This window comes from Lobosporangium transversale (assembly GCF_002105155.1).
Source record: "Lobosporangium transversale strain NRRL 3116 chromosome Unknown BCR41scaffold_33, whole genome shotgun sequence".
In the NCBI taxonomy this organism is placed as follows: domain Eukaryota; kingdom Fungi; phylum Mortierellomycota; class Mortierellomycetes; order Mortierellales; family Mortierellaceae; genus Lobosporangium; species Lobosporangium transversale.
The window spans coordinates 240,130-250,622 of NW_019029011.1; the positions used below are offsets into that span (position 1 = coordinate 240,130).

Sequence of the window (10,493 nt, forward strand, 5' to 3'; positions counted from 1 at the left end):
TTGACCATCAGTACAGGACATTCAACATTCAGACACAAGCATGCTCATTCCTTCCTCAGTAGCCTCCTGCGTGATTCTTGGAGGACGTAGGGGGAACATTCCATTTTCAGGATTCATTACAAATGTGAGTTCTAGATTAGCAGTATCGACTAGAAAAACAGCAGCTCGTTCCTTTAAACCGTTAAAGTCAACTCGATGGTACAGTTCACATGGTACGTGTGCCTGTTTGCGTTATATTAAACCGAGCGAACAGGGGCTTTCATTTGATCCATAACTACTACTCAACACTAAAACTTAAAAACCTCAGCGCACAAGACAGATATTGCCATCAAAAATTGCAGGAATATCGGGATTATTGCCCACATTGATGCAGGAAAGACAACTACCACAGAACGCATGCTACACTACGCAGGATTCACTCATAAGATTGGTGGTATGTCCTTGAAATAGCTCCCTTTTTATTTTGATCTCCTATCAAACTTTCGGCTTCATGGATAGAATCGCTTTTGAACAGGTATTTTCCTTATTTTGGTTTCATCAGATGTTGATAGCGGGGATACCATTATGGATTATATGAAGCAAGAGCGCGACCGTGGAATCACCATTACATCAGCAGCCATCACATTTGGCTGGAAGGACCACCGAATCAACTTGATCGATACTCCAGGCCACGTTGATTTTACGATCGAAGTTGAGCGCTCCATTCGTGTACTTGACGGTGCAGTTACTATCTTGGATGCTGTAGCGGGTGTGGAAGCGCAAACAGAGACTGTTTGGCAGCAGGCAGCTCGACATGGGATCCCGCGGATAGCATTTATTAACAAAATGGATCGTGCCGGTGCAGGATTTGGTAGAACAGTACGAGAAATGAGAACACGACTAGGATGTAAACCCGTTGTCTTGCAGATACCGTTTATGGAATCACCTACTGGTGCTGGAGCTGCAGCTAGCGACGCTGAATTCGCAGGTATTGTAGATATCCTCTCAATGGAGATTCTTAGGTGGGACTCAAAATCTAAAGGAGCTAAAGTCACAAAGTCACCCCTTGATGCCTCCTATCCCGACCAGGACCTATATCAGGAGGCAATCAGGGCTCGTATTGCACTTGTAGAACAGCTCTCTGCACTGGATGAGAGGATTATTGAGCTTTTCTTAACATTGGAGGATCACATGGCGGTTGAATCCAGGGATCTACAGGCATCCATCCGTAGATTGACCTTGTCTTCGATAATCGTACCTGTACTTTGCGGCGCAAGCTTCAGAAATATTGGCGTCCAGCCTCTTATGGATTCTGTTGTCGATTATCTCCCTTCTCCTGATGAACGTCCTGCACCATCAGCTCGTATGCCAGATGGAAAAATGGTTGAAATCGGAACTGGAGGGTTGAAAGAGAGGCTCTGTGCGCTTGCGTTCAAAGTGATTCATGACGCACGGAGAGGACCTATGGTATTTGTTCGCGTATACGCTGGCCAATTGAATGAAAGAGTGCAACTCTGGAACAGCACTGCACATACCAAAGAGCGAGCCAATAAATTATTACAGATGTACGCTATGGATGTAGAAGAGATCCCATATATCACTAAGGGCAACATTGGTGTGGTTTTGGGGCTCAAAGATACGAGGACAGGAGACACCCTTCTGGACGCACATGATCCTCGTAAAGGAATGACATTAAGTGGTATCAAGGTTCCATCTCCTGTATTCTTTGCCAGTGTGGAGCCCATGTCAACTTCGGACGAAAAGCCAGTTGAGGAAGCAATCAAGGCTCTAATCCGTGAAGATCCTTCGTTAGGAGTGCGTGTAGATGAAGAAACTGGCCAGACTCTACTTGGTGGAATGGGGGAATTGCACCTTGAGATAGCGCAGGAGAGATTGTTGAGTGACTTCAAGGTCAAGGCTGAGATGGGACGAATGCGTATCTCGTTTAAAGAGACTATGCGTGGGGCGGGAGTCGTATCAGAGGTTCCTAAATGGGAATATGATCGTGAAGTTTTGGGGAAACGAGGGCGTGCACGTGTTGGTGTGTCTGTAGAGAGACTTGATCAACTTGATGATGCCTCAAATGCTTCCTTTTCCTCCTTGCCCATGTCGGAAAACAGTAGTGATACTCAACCTATTAGACTTGAAGAGCATGATGGTAATAAGATCTTTATTTCGCTCACAGAGCGGACACCCAGTACAGATGAAGCAGGTGCACAGGCCGCTGCTGAAAAGGCAACCCTCTCTGGTTCGGTTATTCCCTCAGGGTCTACGGACCTTCCGCTTTCCGTTCTGAAGAATGCTATTAGAAATGGTGTTCTATCGGCACTTTCTCGTGGACCACTTTTGGGCTACGCACAGACGCATCTGAAAGTACGATTGACCGCTTTGCACTTGTACGGCGCAGACTCTACTCCTGCAGCCATTTCGTCCTGCGTATCTACAGCGGTCACAGAGGCGATCCGTCTAGGAGGCAATTCTTCTGTAGGAGTGAACGAGAATAACTCTGTGTTGTTGGAGCCGATCATGGATGTCCGAGTCGAAGTGGCAGAGAAGGATGTTGGAACGGTTATTGGAGACATCAGCGGTACAAGGCGAGGCCGTGTACTGAGTCTAGATGGTCATAGTCCAGATCATCAAACGATTGAGGACGAGAGTGAATTCCAGCTCTATGCACCACCTGATTCAACCTTCACTACAGACAGCTCTATTCCTTCTTCATCGTCACCATCCATTACTACAATGACAAGTCGTAGGGCTATTCGGGCTCAAGTACCTTTGTCATCCATGCTTGGCTATGATGCTGCATTGCGTGGATTGACGGGTGGCACAGGCAAGTTTGTGATGGAGGTGATTGGTTATGGTGAGATGGATCTTGACCGGCAGCGCGAGCTGGTTAAGGAAGTGCGAGGAGGATAGAATATTAGACAAGCTTGACCAAATTGAAATAACAGGGAAATATGCAAGTCTGTTGTATCGCCATGGGCGGTGTCATCCTGTGTCATTCCCAACTCAACCTTAAATGATGCGAAATATTTGGTGGCAAGGCACAACAACTTGTCTATTTGTACCATTACACCTACATGAAAAACTGGCATGAGTCAACGCTGATATTTGTACAACAGTGGAGAAATCGATCATGAACCTGCTCTGTCACCAAACACTTTTTCTTAAAAGCAGGAATCAAACCTTCAGATTTCGATATAAAAATCTTTTTTTTTTTTATTCTCATCATTAATTGATATACTTTCAATTTTACCTGTTGTTGTTACATGGATACTACGGTCATGGAAATCAACTCTAACGTTCCTGTCAGAAATGCTCCGCCTTGTTTTTTCTATGGCTCTCTCATGGAGTCCAATGTCCTCAATGCTGTCACACGACCAAAACCCGATGCTGAGCTATTTAGTGCGCGTGCTTCCATCAAGGTATTTTTTTTTTTATGTAGAGGATTTCTATGGGAACCAGGAAGGATCTGAAACCGATATGTCTCTACTTGCAGGGTTATACCAGATACACATATCATAACCAGCCATTTCCTGGAATGATCCCGTCAGACGATGCAGAAGAGATCGTTGAAGGCCTCTTGGTATTTGGTCACTCGGACCTCGAACGTCATCGCCTAGACCAATTTGAAGGGCCTGAATACCCCCGTATTGTATGTTCTGTCACTGTCCATGAAAAAGTCCCCGCCAGGTTTACGATCAACAAGCTCAACGACTACGAACCCGAGACGGTCATGGATGCTTTTGTGTATGTTTTCAAGGGACCCATCGAGCATCTGGATTTGAAGAGGCCCTGGGATTACGAAGCATTCAAACAAGAGCATGTTTTGGCCTGGATGACAGCTGATGCCACCTTCAAGAGCATGGTAGAACGTACAGAAAATAGAATTCTTTTACAAAGCTAAATAAAGAGGGAGCATAACATTCAAAACCATGTCTATATTTTCTATATTTTCTTTTTCCTATTCTAGCGTGTTACTTTACATATTTGTAAAAAGATGCATAGTAAGGGAAAAATAAAATAAATACAAAAATAAAGCAAAAGTCAAATATTTAATAATTAAAAACAAAATAGAAAGCAGTGTTGTACAGAATTTTATGATACAAAGAAAAGGAAGCAGAATAGAATAAAGGATCGATGTTTATATGATTGGCAGACTTCCACTTGCATTAATTGTTTACTCCGGGGCTAACACTGATCCCAGGTCGACTGCAGTGGATGGTTCTGCTACGACTGCCGCAGCTCGGCAAACTGGACACTTGTTTGCCCCTGTTGTGAGCCACTATATAATAGATAAAAGATAACATAGCACTAGCGTTATAAGTCTAATTGTTTACATCTTATTCACAAAGTTACCAGAAATATAAGAGTCTCTTACATACCTTGTCAATGCACTCCAAATGAAAGCCATGCTTACACTTGAGCGCACGCATGTCTTCGCCTTCTTCATACTCACTCATACAAACCAGGCACTTACTGTTATCGCCGAGGGTAGTGATGTTGCGCATCCCTTGATACTCTTGTTCAAATCGCCCAACCACAAATCCGGCATTGTTGATGGCTTCTTGAGTTGTAGTAATAGGTCGAGCTGGCCCGATCAAGTTGGCTAAGGCCCATAATTCATCATAGTTTGAGCCTCCCTCTCCATCTGTACCTGCAGCCATCAAACTATTTAGATCTATATATTTAAAAAACGAAGTAAAAAAAAGACGTGAAACGCAATTAGTACATGATACAGTTATACTTTTCAATAATGATTAATCCTCTTAATTCCCTTTATCTTTGCTTGCTCACGTACATGCTCCAGTCAAAGTCATGACGACCCATGGCGATCGATGACGCTGTCGAGAACTTGGTGTTTGGTTGTCGCTTGAACCGTCGGGTGATGACGAAGAGTCGTTGGAATCAGAGTCTGGCTCATTTTCTGGTGGTTCTGAGAGGAACATGATAACACCACCATCCGTAAAATCGTCGCTCCTTCTGCGGTTTTCACCCTCAGCACCATCATTATCAGCAGATCCAGTAGAGCCATTTCGAGTTCGTTCACCACCAAAATTGCCTCCAATTTGGATAAAGCGAATGGTGGTACGATGGTGCCTGGGACGTGCATTAGCGTTGGGAGATGTAGGGCTAGTGTCTCCACCAGAGGGCGCAGCCTCAGTCCTCACAGTAGAAGAATTATTTTCTACATGCCCTGTATCAATAGTATTGGATGAAGGTGCGTGGTCTTCTGCGTCGTTCACTCCCTCTGAATCTTCATCACCGTTAATTCCCTGATTTGGTCGCCATGCTCGATTGACATCAGCAAGCAATCGTAAGAAGAAAGGAAGCTGGCTTAAGAGAAATTGTGATCTTTCCAAGTTGTTAGTAGATTGCATGTCATTCTCAGTTCGAGGCTCAGGGTTTGAAGGGCGATCTTCAGCATCCTGCGAGGATGATGTTTCCTCATTAGTCCTGTCGTCTGAAGGTTGAAATCCAAATGTTGAGGAACGTAGACGTTGGTGATTAAGGGTAGCAGAGGACTCTTCCTGAAAATTTTCTCTTTGAAAGTCAACAGCAGAGGAGGCTCCATTTGACCTAGTATAATTTGGAGACGAGGTCATATTTGAATCATAATGACTTTCATGATAGCTGCTAGGCTGTTCTTCAGTAGATTGGAGTGAAGTTGCTGATGCTGACATCAAAGTCAAGTCATCAGCCTCATGAAGAGACTGCGTAAATTGATGATGAATAAGGTTTGCAACGACTTCTGGATCAGGATACGCTCCTGATTGTCTGCGCAAGGTATCAGCAATTTCTTGAGTTTGTGCGCCAGAGTCAACGCCTTGTACTACGGACGAATCATGATCAACAAGCATCTCATGCTCCATGCCGTCGCTGTCGCCGTCGCCAGAGGAGTTTAAGGTTCCATCGCGAGAGTTTGTAAGCCCTTCAAAGAACGAATGGCCGTTGGATGAGTCTACCGCTACATTAGAGGCTGGTGAGATGGGCTCCTGCGCGGCTCTTGTTCCAGGCCCAAGAGTAAAAGTCATGCGACTGAGGGGTAGCTCCGATCGATGTAGAGTTGGCAGCGCCGACTGTCGCTGGTTGCTGTGCATGTTGTTAAACTCTGGCGGCGGCTGTACAACATCTGCTAAGACGTTATGCTGTTCTACCGTGGAGCTATACTGTTGTTCTTGAGGATGGCTAACATAATCGGGGTCAACATCCATGTGCTCTGCACTGAAGGCCTGCATCGATGAAGTGTTAGCCAATGTACTCACAGGAGGACTGCTTGTAAATATACTCGAAGCTCTACTGGAGCTGCGAGTGCTACGGATCGAGTGCTCATCATACATGCGCTGGATTCGAGAAAGTCCGCGCGGAGTACGACCACTTGAGGCTATATTGGGAGGCTGCATTCCAGGAGATCGGGTTGTAGATCGGGTAACAAGGTTAGAGCTTCCTAGAGCCGCTGCTCCACTGCGAGATATAGGTCTCTCAATTCGTGGGGCGTTAATGTGGCTGTCATCACCATTTAGGCCTGCATTACTCTCAGCTTCTGAGCTAGTGACAACGGTGCTGGATGTATCTCCAGTTTCTGGAAGCGATAAAGGTGATACACTTTGGGCTGGATGGGCACCTGGAGAGGTATTCGATTCGTCTGCATTGCCATCATCATTACCAGGGTTCGGATTTGTATTGCTGTAGCTAGCATTGGAGCTGGATGAACTACGAGAGAGTAGAGGATAGAAAGAAGAAAATAAGTTGGTTCGACGGCGCCTTTCCGTTGTGGAACGCAAGACCCGGGAAGAAGAGGACGACGGCGAATTCTGTTGTTGCCGTTGTTGTTGCTGCTGTTGTTCCTGCTGTTGTTCCTGCTGTTGTTCCTGCTGTTGTTCCTGCTGTTGTTCCTGCTGTTGTTCCTGTTGGTGTTGGTGTTGGTTCATGTGCTCAGAGTGTGCATTGTTACTAATAGTGTCGCTATCGATGTTGTTCATAGAAGAGTTTGAAATAGGTCGTCTTGGGGTCGAAGAAGTTTGTCCCATGATGGGAATTGTATTTTATGTCTTTCCAACGGTTCTAAAGAATTGAATGAGGAAATGAGAGAAAGAAATGGAAAACAATGAGGCTATTTTATATTACAGGTGGTCACGAGCTTGATTACCAATTTGTTTCGAGAAAGATGACACAAATACAAATATTCAGATAAAATTGTGGACAGTGCATCATGTGCTCAGAAAAAAACGTGATTTGCTTTTAATAAAGATTATAACAAAAAAATACTAATAAACATATGGATCTTGTAAATACTGCTGCTGTCGCTCAAATTCTGCTTGGAATTTGTTCTGTAACGAATAAAGTAGTTGCGAGATAGGGTCCTGATGACGATGCTGCCGCCCAGTATTCGAGTCTGAGCCTCTAGAGGCCGAGGTTATGTTAATGATGAACCAAACAATAGAAGTAACGATCGTAACAATAATCGTCAGCTTGATCAAGTTGAGGACAGAGCGTACAACCCATGATACAACGGCATAGGTTATTTTAAAAGCTACATAGGATAACACCGCAACCAGGATGTATGTCGTTAAAGGCGTCTCTGAATGTGTTACCGAGGCAAACGCCGTGTTAATTGACGAGAAAGCCGTAGCCAGTGTGTTCATAACCAGGGATTGGAATGGTGTGCCTTGAGCATGCTGTTCCCCTTGTCCACGGTATGCATTTTGTCCAGTATAGTCTTCATAGCCTTGGTTCTTGAGTGATGACGCGTAGCTTTCGTAACTGTTCCTGCCATGCTTATTGAGTACAGCAGTCGTGGCAGTGATGGTGTTGAGAGCCAAGTTCACGACAGCCAGAATACCCGCAACTGTGTTATTGCCAAGAACATTCGAGAGGACGGGCAATGTAACCTGTAGAAGTGGTTGATTCATTGCGATCGAGATGGAATCAGGTACCTGTGAAAACAAGAAAGATGAGTTTCTCTTTTTTTTATGGTGGTTGCAAGCTGTAGTGATCTAAGCTGGAAGCGAAGCAGCAGCGATTTTTGAGAACAAGCACGTGCTGGTTAATTTTTTCAGCATGCTGGTTCAATTTTTCAGCATGCTGGTTCGTTTTTCCAGCATGCTGGTTCGATATTTCAGCATACTTGTTAAAATTTATTAAAATTTTTAACTTGCATAACCAAGTGCTCCTCCATGCACTGCTACCTCAGAATCTCGAGCATCAATAAAAGCTTGATTACTCACAGCTACAGAATGGATAATCCTCATTCAAACATTTGTCAGTTTTGTATATGCACATGCCTAAAAAAAGATGTCAGCCGTAGTCACCCTTCATTGCCTCTTCACAAAAAAACAAAAATGGCGTGCTAACTGCAGCTGGTGGAACAGAAAGGTTTTCATGCTACACAAAACCAAACACCAATTGAATGCTACAACGTTGCCTTTATCTTCTTTATCTTCTTTATCTTCTTTCCATTGTTACCCGTTTTACTTTCACACAAAATCTTTAAGAAATAATGGCAAATCATACACATGATCCTCTTCACCAGGATGAGAATGGAGAACAGGGGTATGAGGATGAGGATGAAGATGAGGATGAGTATGAGGATGGACACGAGGAGGGGAATGAGTATCAGGAGGAGCACACCAGTGACGAGGAAGAGACCCTTATACCTCGCCGAAATCAAATCGAACGAAGAATGCAACTCCAGAAAAGTCTTCCAGCAAATAGAATCGATTCTCCCCAAACTAGTGATGCAGCCTACAATGGCGAATCGTTCGAGACGCAAGATATGCCGTGTGATGAGCTTGAGGTACTAGACTCCTATCTTGGTGCGAACCCAATCTCGTCTTCATCCCAGACGATGAGACCCATGGTAAGCATTGGTCGCGAAAAGAGGAGGTTCATCAAAACTTCTTCTCCTCCCGGTGGATTTGCGCAATCGGTTCATCATGCCAGACCAAGGACGTTTGGACGTTCTCAATCATCAACAGCTTTGCCTACATCACGTTATAATCATACGCTACTTGCTGCACAGCAAGCCCCACTGTCATCTCTCCGTTCATCCAACAGCTTCTCCCAATATCGGGAGTCAAAACCAGGCCCATCTTCAGTCTCCTCGATTTCTACATTGAGCTCCACGCAACAGCGCAATATTTACGCGTTCAAGATCTATTAATCTTCCCTCTTTTGACTTTACACGTGCCATTGATGCTGAAGCATTGGCCAACCGGCGGAGAGAGCTGAGGGATAGTCATTTTGCATCAAACGGATGGTATGATTTGTACGAGTTACTGGATTTTGGTACCATTCCTACGCCAGAACAATTCTCTGACGCCCCTCCCTCTCAAAAAGCATTAGCCCTGATTCCAAATCAAAAATCCTTTCGCAAAAACAGCGTGATTGGTCATTTTTTCAAATCAAGCAAGGAAGAATTCCAGTGTCTGGTCCTGAAAGATGGAGTAATCTGTGGTACTACATACAAGAAAACTGGGAGTGGATATTCAAGATCTGTTCACTTAACTCAGTGCCATGGCGATTTATATAGTGCCCTCCAAGAATTTCGCAATTGTCAGAGCAGGGTTAAAGGTATCATGCTGCCACCTGATCCGGAAGAAGTTGACGTGGCTCCACCAAGAAAGGCAAAATTCGACATCGCACGAGATGAGATTGTTAATGAGAGCCTCAAGAAGCCGCTCCCTCATGAACAAGAAGCATTCGAGGATACGCTTTTACTGCAGTTAATTCGACGATCTTCAGATCAATCATTGAAATGACCAATCCTTATTTCAATATCCCTACCACAATGGCTATGCAAGACAGGATGGATCGACGAGTTCGAGAGATGAGACGCGAAATCAAAGAGTACATTACCTATTATAAGCTTTACGCTGCCGTCACGACAGATTGCTGGACAAGCGTCGATCACAGGAAGTTCTTGGGGACTACAATGCATTTTTTCACGCCAAATTTCGAGCCAGTATCTATTGCAATAGGGATGGAACAAGTCTATGGGGTGCAAACATCCCAAAATATTCACCGGAAGTTTGGTAAGTGAAATGCTGATACATCTGCCCCTTATCTTTATATTTTCATAAGTATTGCAACGTTCTTAACGTTTTTTTTTTTTTTTTTTTTTTTTTTTTTTGTGGTCTTTTGATTCATTTACCAGCTGAGGCTATTGATAGCATGGATATGAGCGAAAGACTCATTTGCGTAACAACAGACCAAGGTGCTAATATAAAAAAAGCGATAGCTCTCTACCAAGAAGATCACAAGGGGGTGCACTGGTTGGCATGCGCCTCACATAAGATCCAGCTTTGCATCAATAAGTCTTTGGAGCTATGCGAGCCCGCTAAGAAATTATTGGACAAGTGCCAAGATATTTCAGTTTTTTTCAGAGGCAATGCCGCGGCGATGTCTATCTTAGTGGAAGAACAGGAAGGCAAGGGTGCCAAGTTGCTGTCGAGGAACATTACAAGATGGAACTCCCAGTACAAGATGGCAAATAGAGTGCTACTTTACTC

At 44.4% G+C, this 10,493-nt stretch overlaps 5 protein-coding genes across 5 annotated transcripts; 3 read left to right on the top strand and 2 right to left on the bottom strand.

Annotated features, from left to right (window-relative positions):
* Positions 1-2: 2 nt before the first annotated feature.
* BCR41DRAFT_339219 (P-loop containing nucleoside triphosphate hydrolase protein) lies at positions 3-3,160 on the top strand. The gene is made up of 3 exons (XM_022022150.1): positions 3-212; positions 308-433; positions 542-3,160. Exons 1-3 carry the CDS (start codon positions 41-43, stop codon positions 2,896-2,898), a joined length of 2,655 nt encoding a protein of 884 aa, XP_021878968.1. The 5' UTR covers positions 3-40; the 3' UTR covers positions 2,899-3,160.
* A 91-nt stretch (positions 3,161-3,251) lies between these two features.
* BCR41DRAFT_388225 (hypothetical protein) lies at positions 3,252-3,889 on the top strand (the record flags this gene model as incomplete). Its single annotated transcript, XM_022027979.1, has 2 exons — positions 3,252-3,407; positions 3,428-3,889. 2 exons carry the CDS (start codon positions 3,252-3,254, stop codon positions 3,887-3,889), a joined length of 618 nt encoding a protein of 205 aa, XP_021878969.1.
* A 47-nt stretch (positions 3,890-3,936) lies between these two features.
* On the bottom strand, positions 3,937-4,694 carry BCR41DRAFT_135019 (hypothetical protein). The gene is made up of 2 exons (XM_022019506.1): positions 4,368-4,694; positions 3,937-4,267 (listed from the first exon to the last, which is right to left on the bottom strand). The coding sequence occupies exons 1-2, from the start codon at positions 4,647-4,649 to the stop codon at positions 4,163-4,165; spliced, it is 387 nt and encodes a 128-aa protein (XP_021878970.1). The 5' UTR covers positions 4,650-4,694; the 3' UTR covers positions 3,937-4,162.
* A 1,159-nt stretch (positions 4,695-5,853) lies between these two features.
* On the top strand, positions 5,854-6,675 carry BCR41DRAFT_372730 (hypothetical protein; the record flags this gene model as incomplete). The annotated part of the gene is made up of 2 exons (XM_022026712.1): positions 5,854-6,006; positions 6,214-6,675. The coding sequence occupies 2 exons, from the start codon at positions 5,854-5,856 to the stop codon at positions 6,673-6,675; spliced, it is 615 nt and encodes a 204-aa protein (XP_021878971.1).
* Positions 6,676-7,199: 524 nt separating this feature from the next.
* Positions 7,200-7,962, bottom strand: BCR41DRAFT_358330 (hypothetical protein). Its single transcript, XM_022025028.1, has one exon. The coding sequence runs from the start codon at positions 7,893-7,895 to the stop codon at positions 7,251-7,253; it is 645 nt and encodes a 214-aa protein (XP_021878972.1). The 5' UTR covers positions 7,896-7,962; the 3' UTR covers positions 7,200-7,250.
* Positions 7,963-10,493: the final 2,531 nt, after the last annotated feature.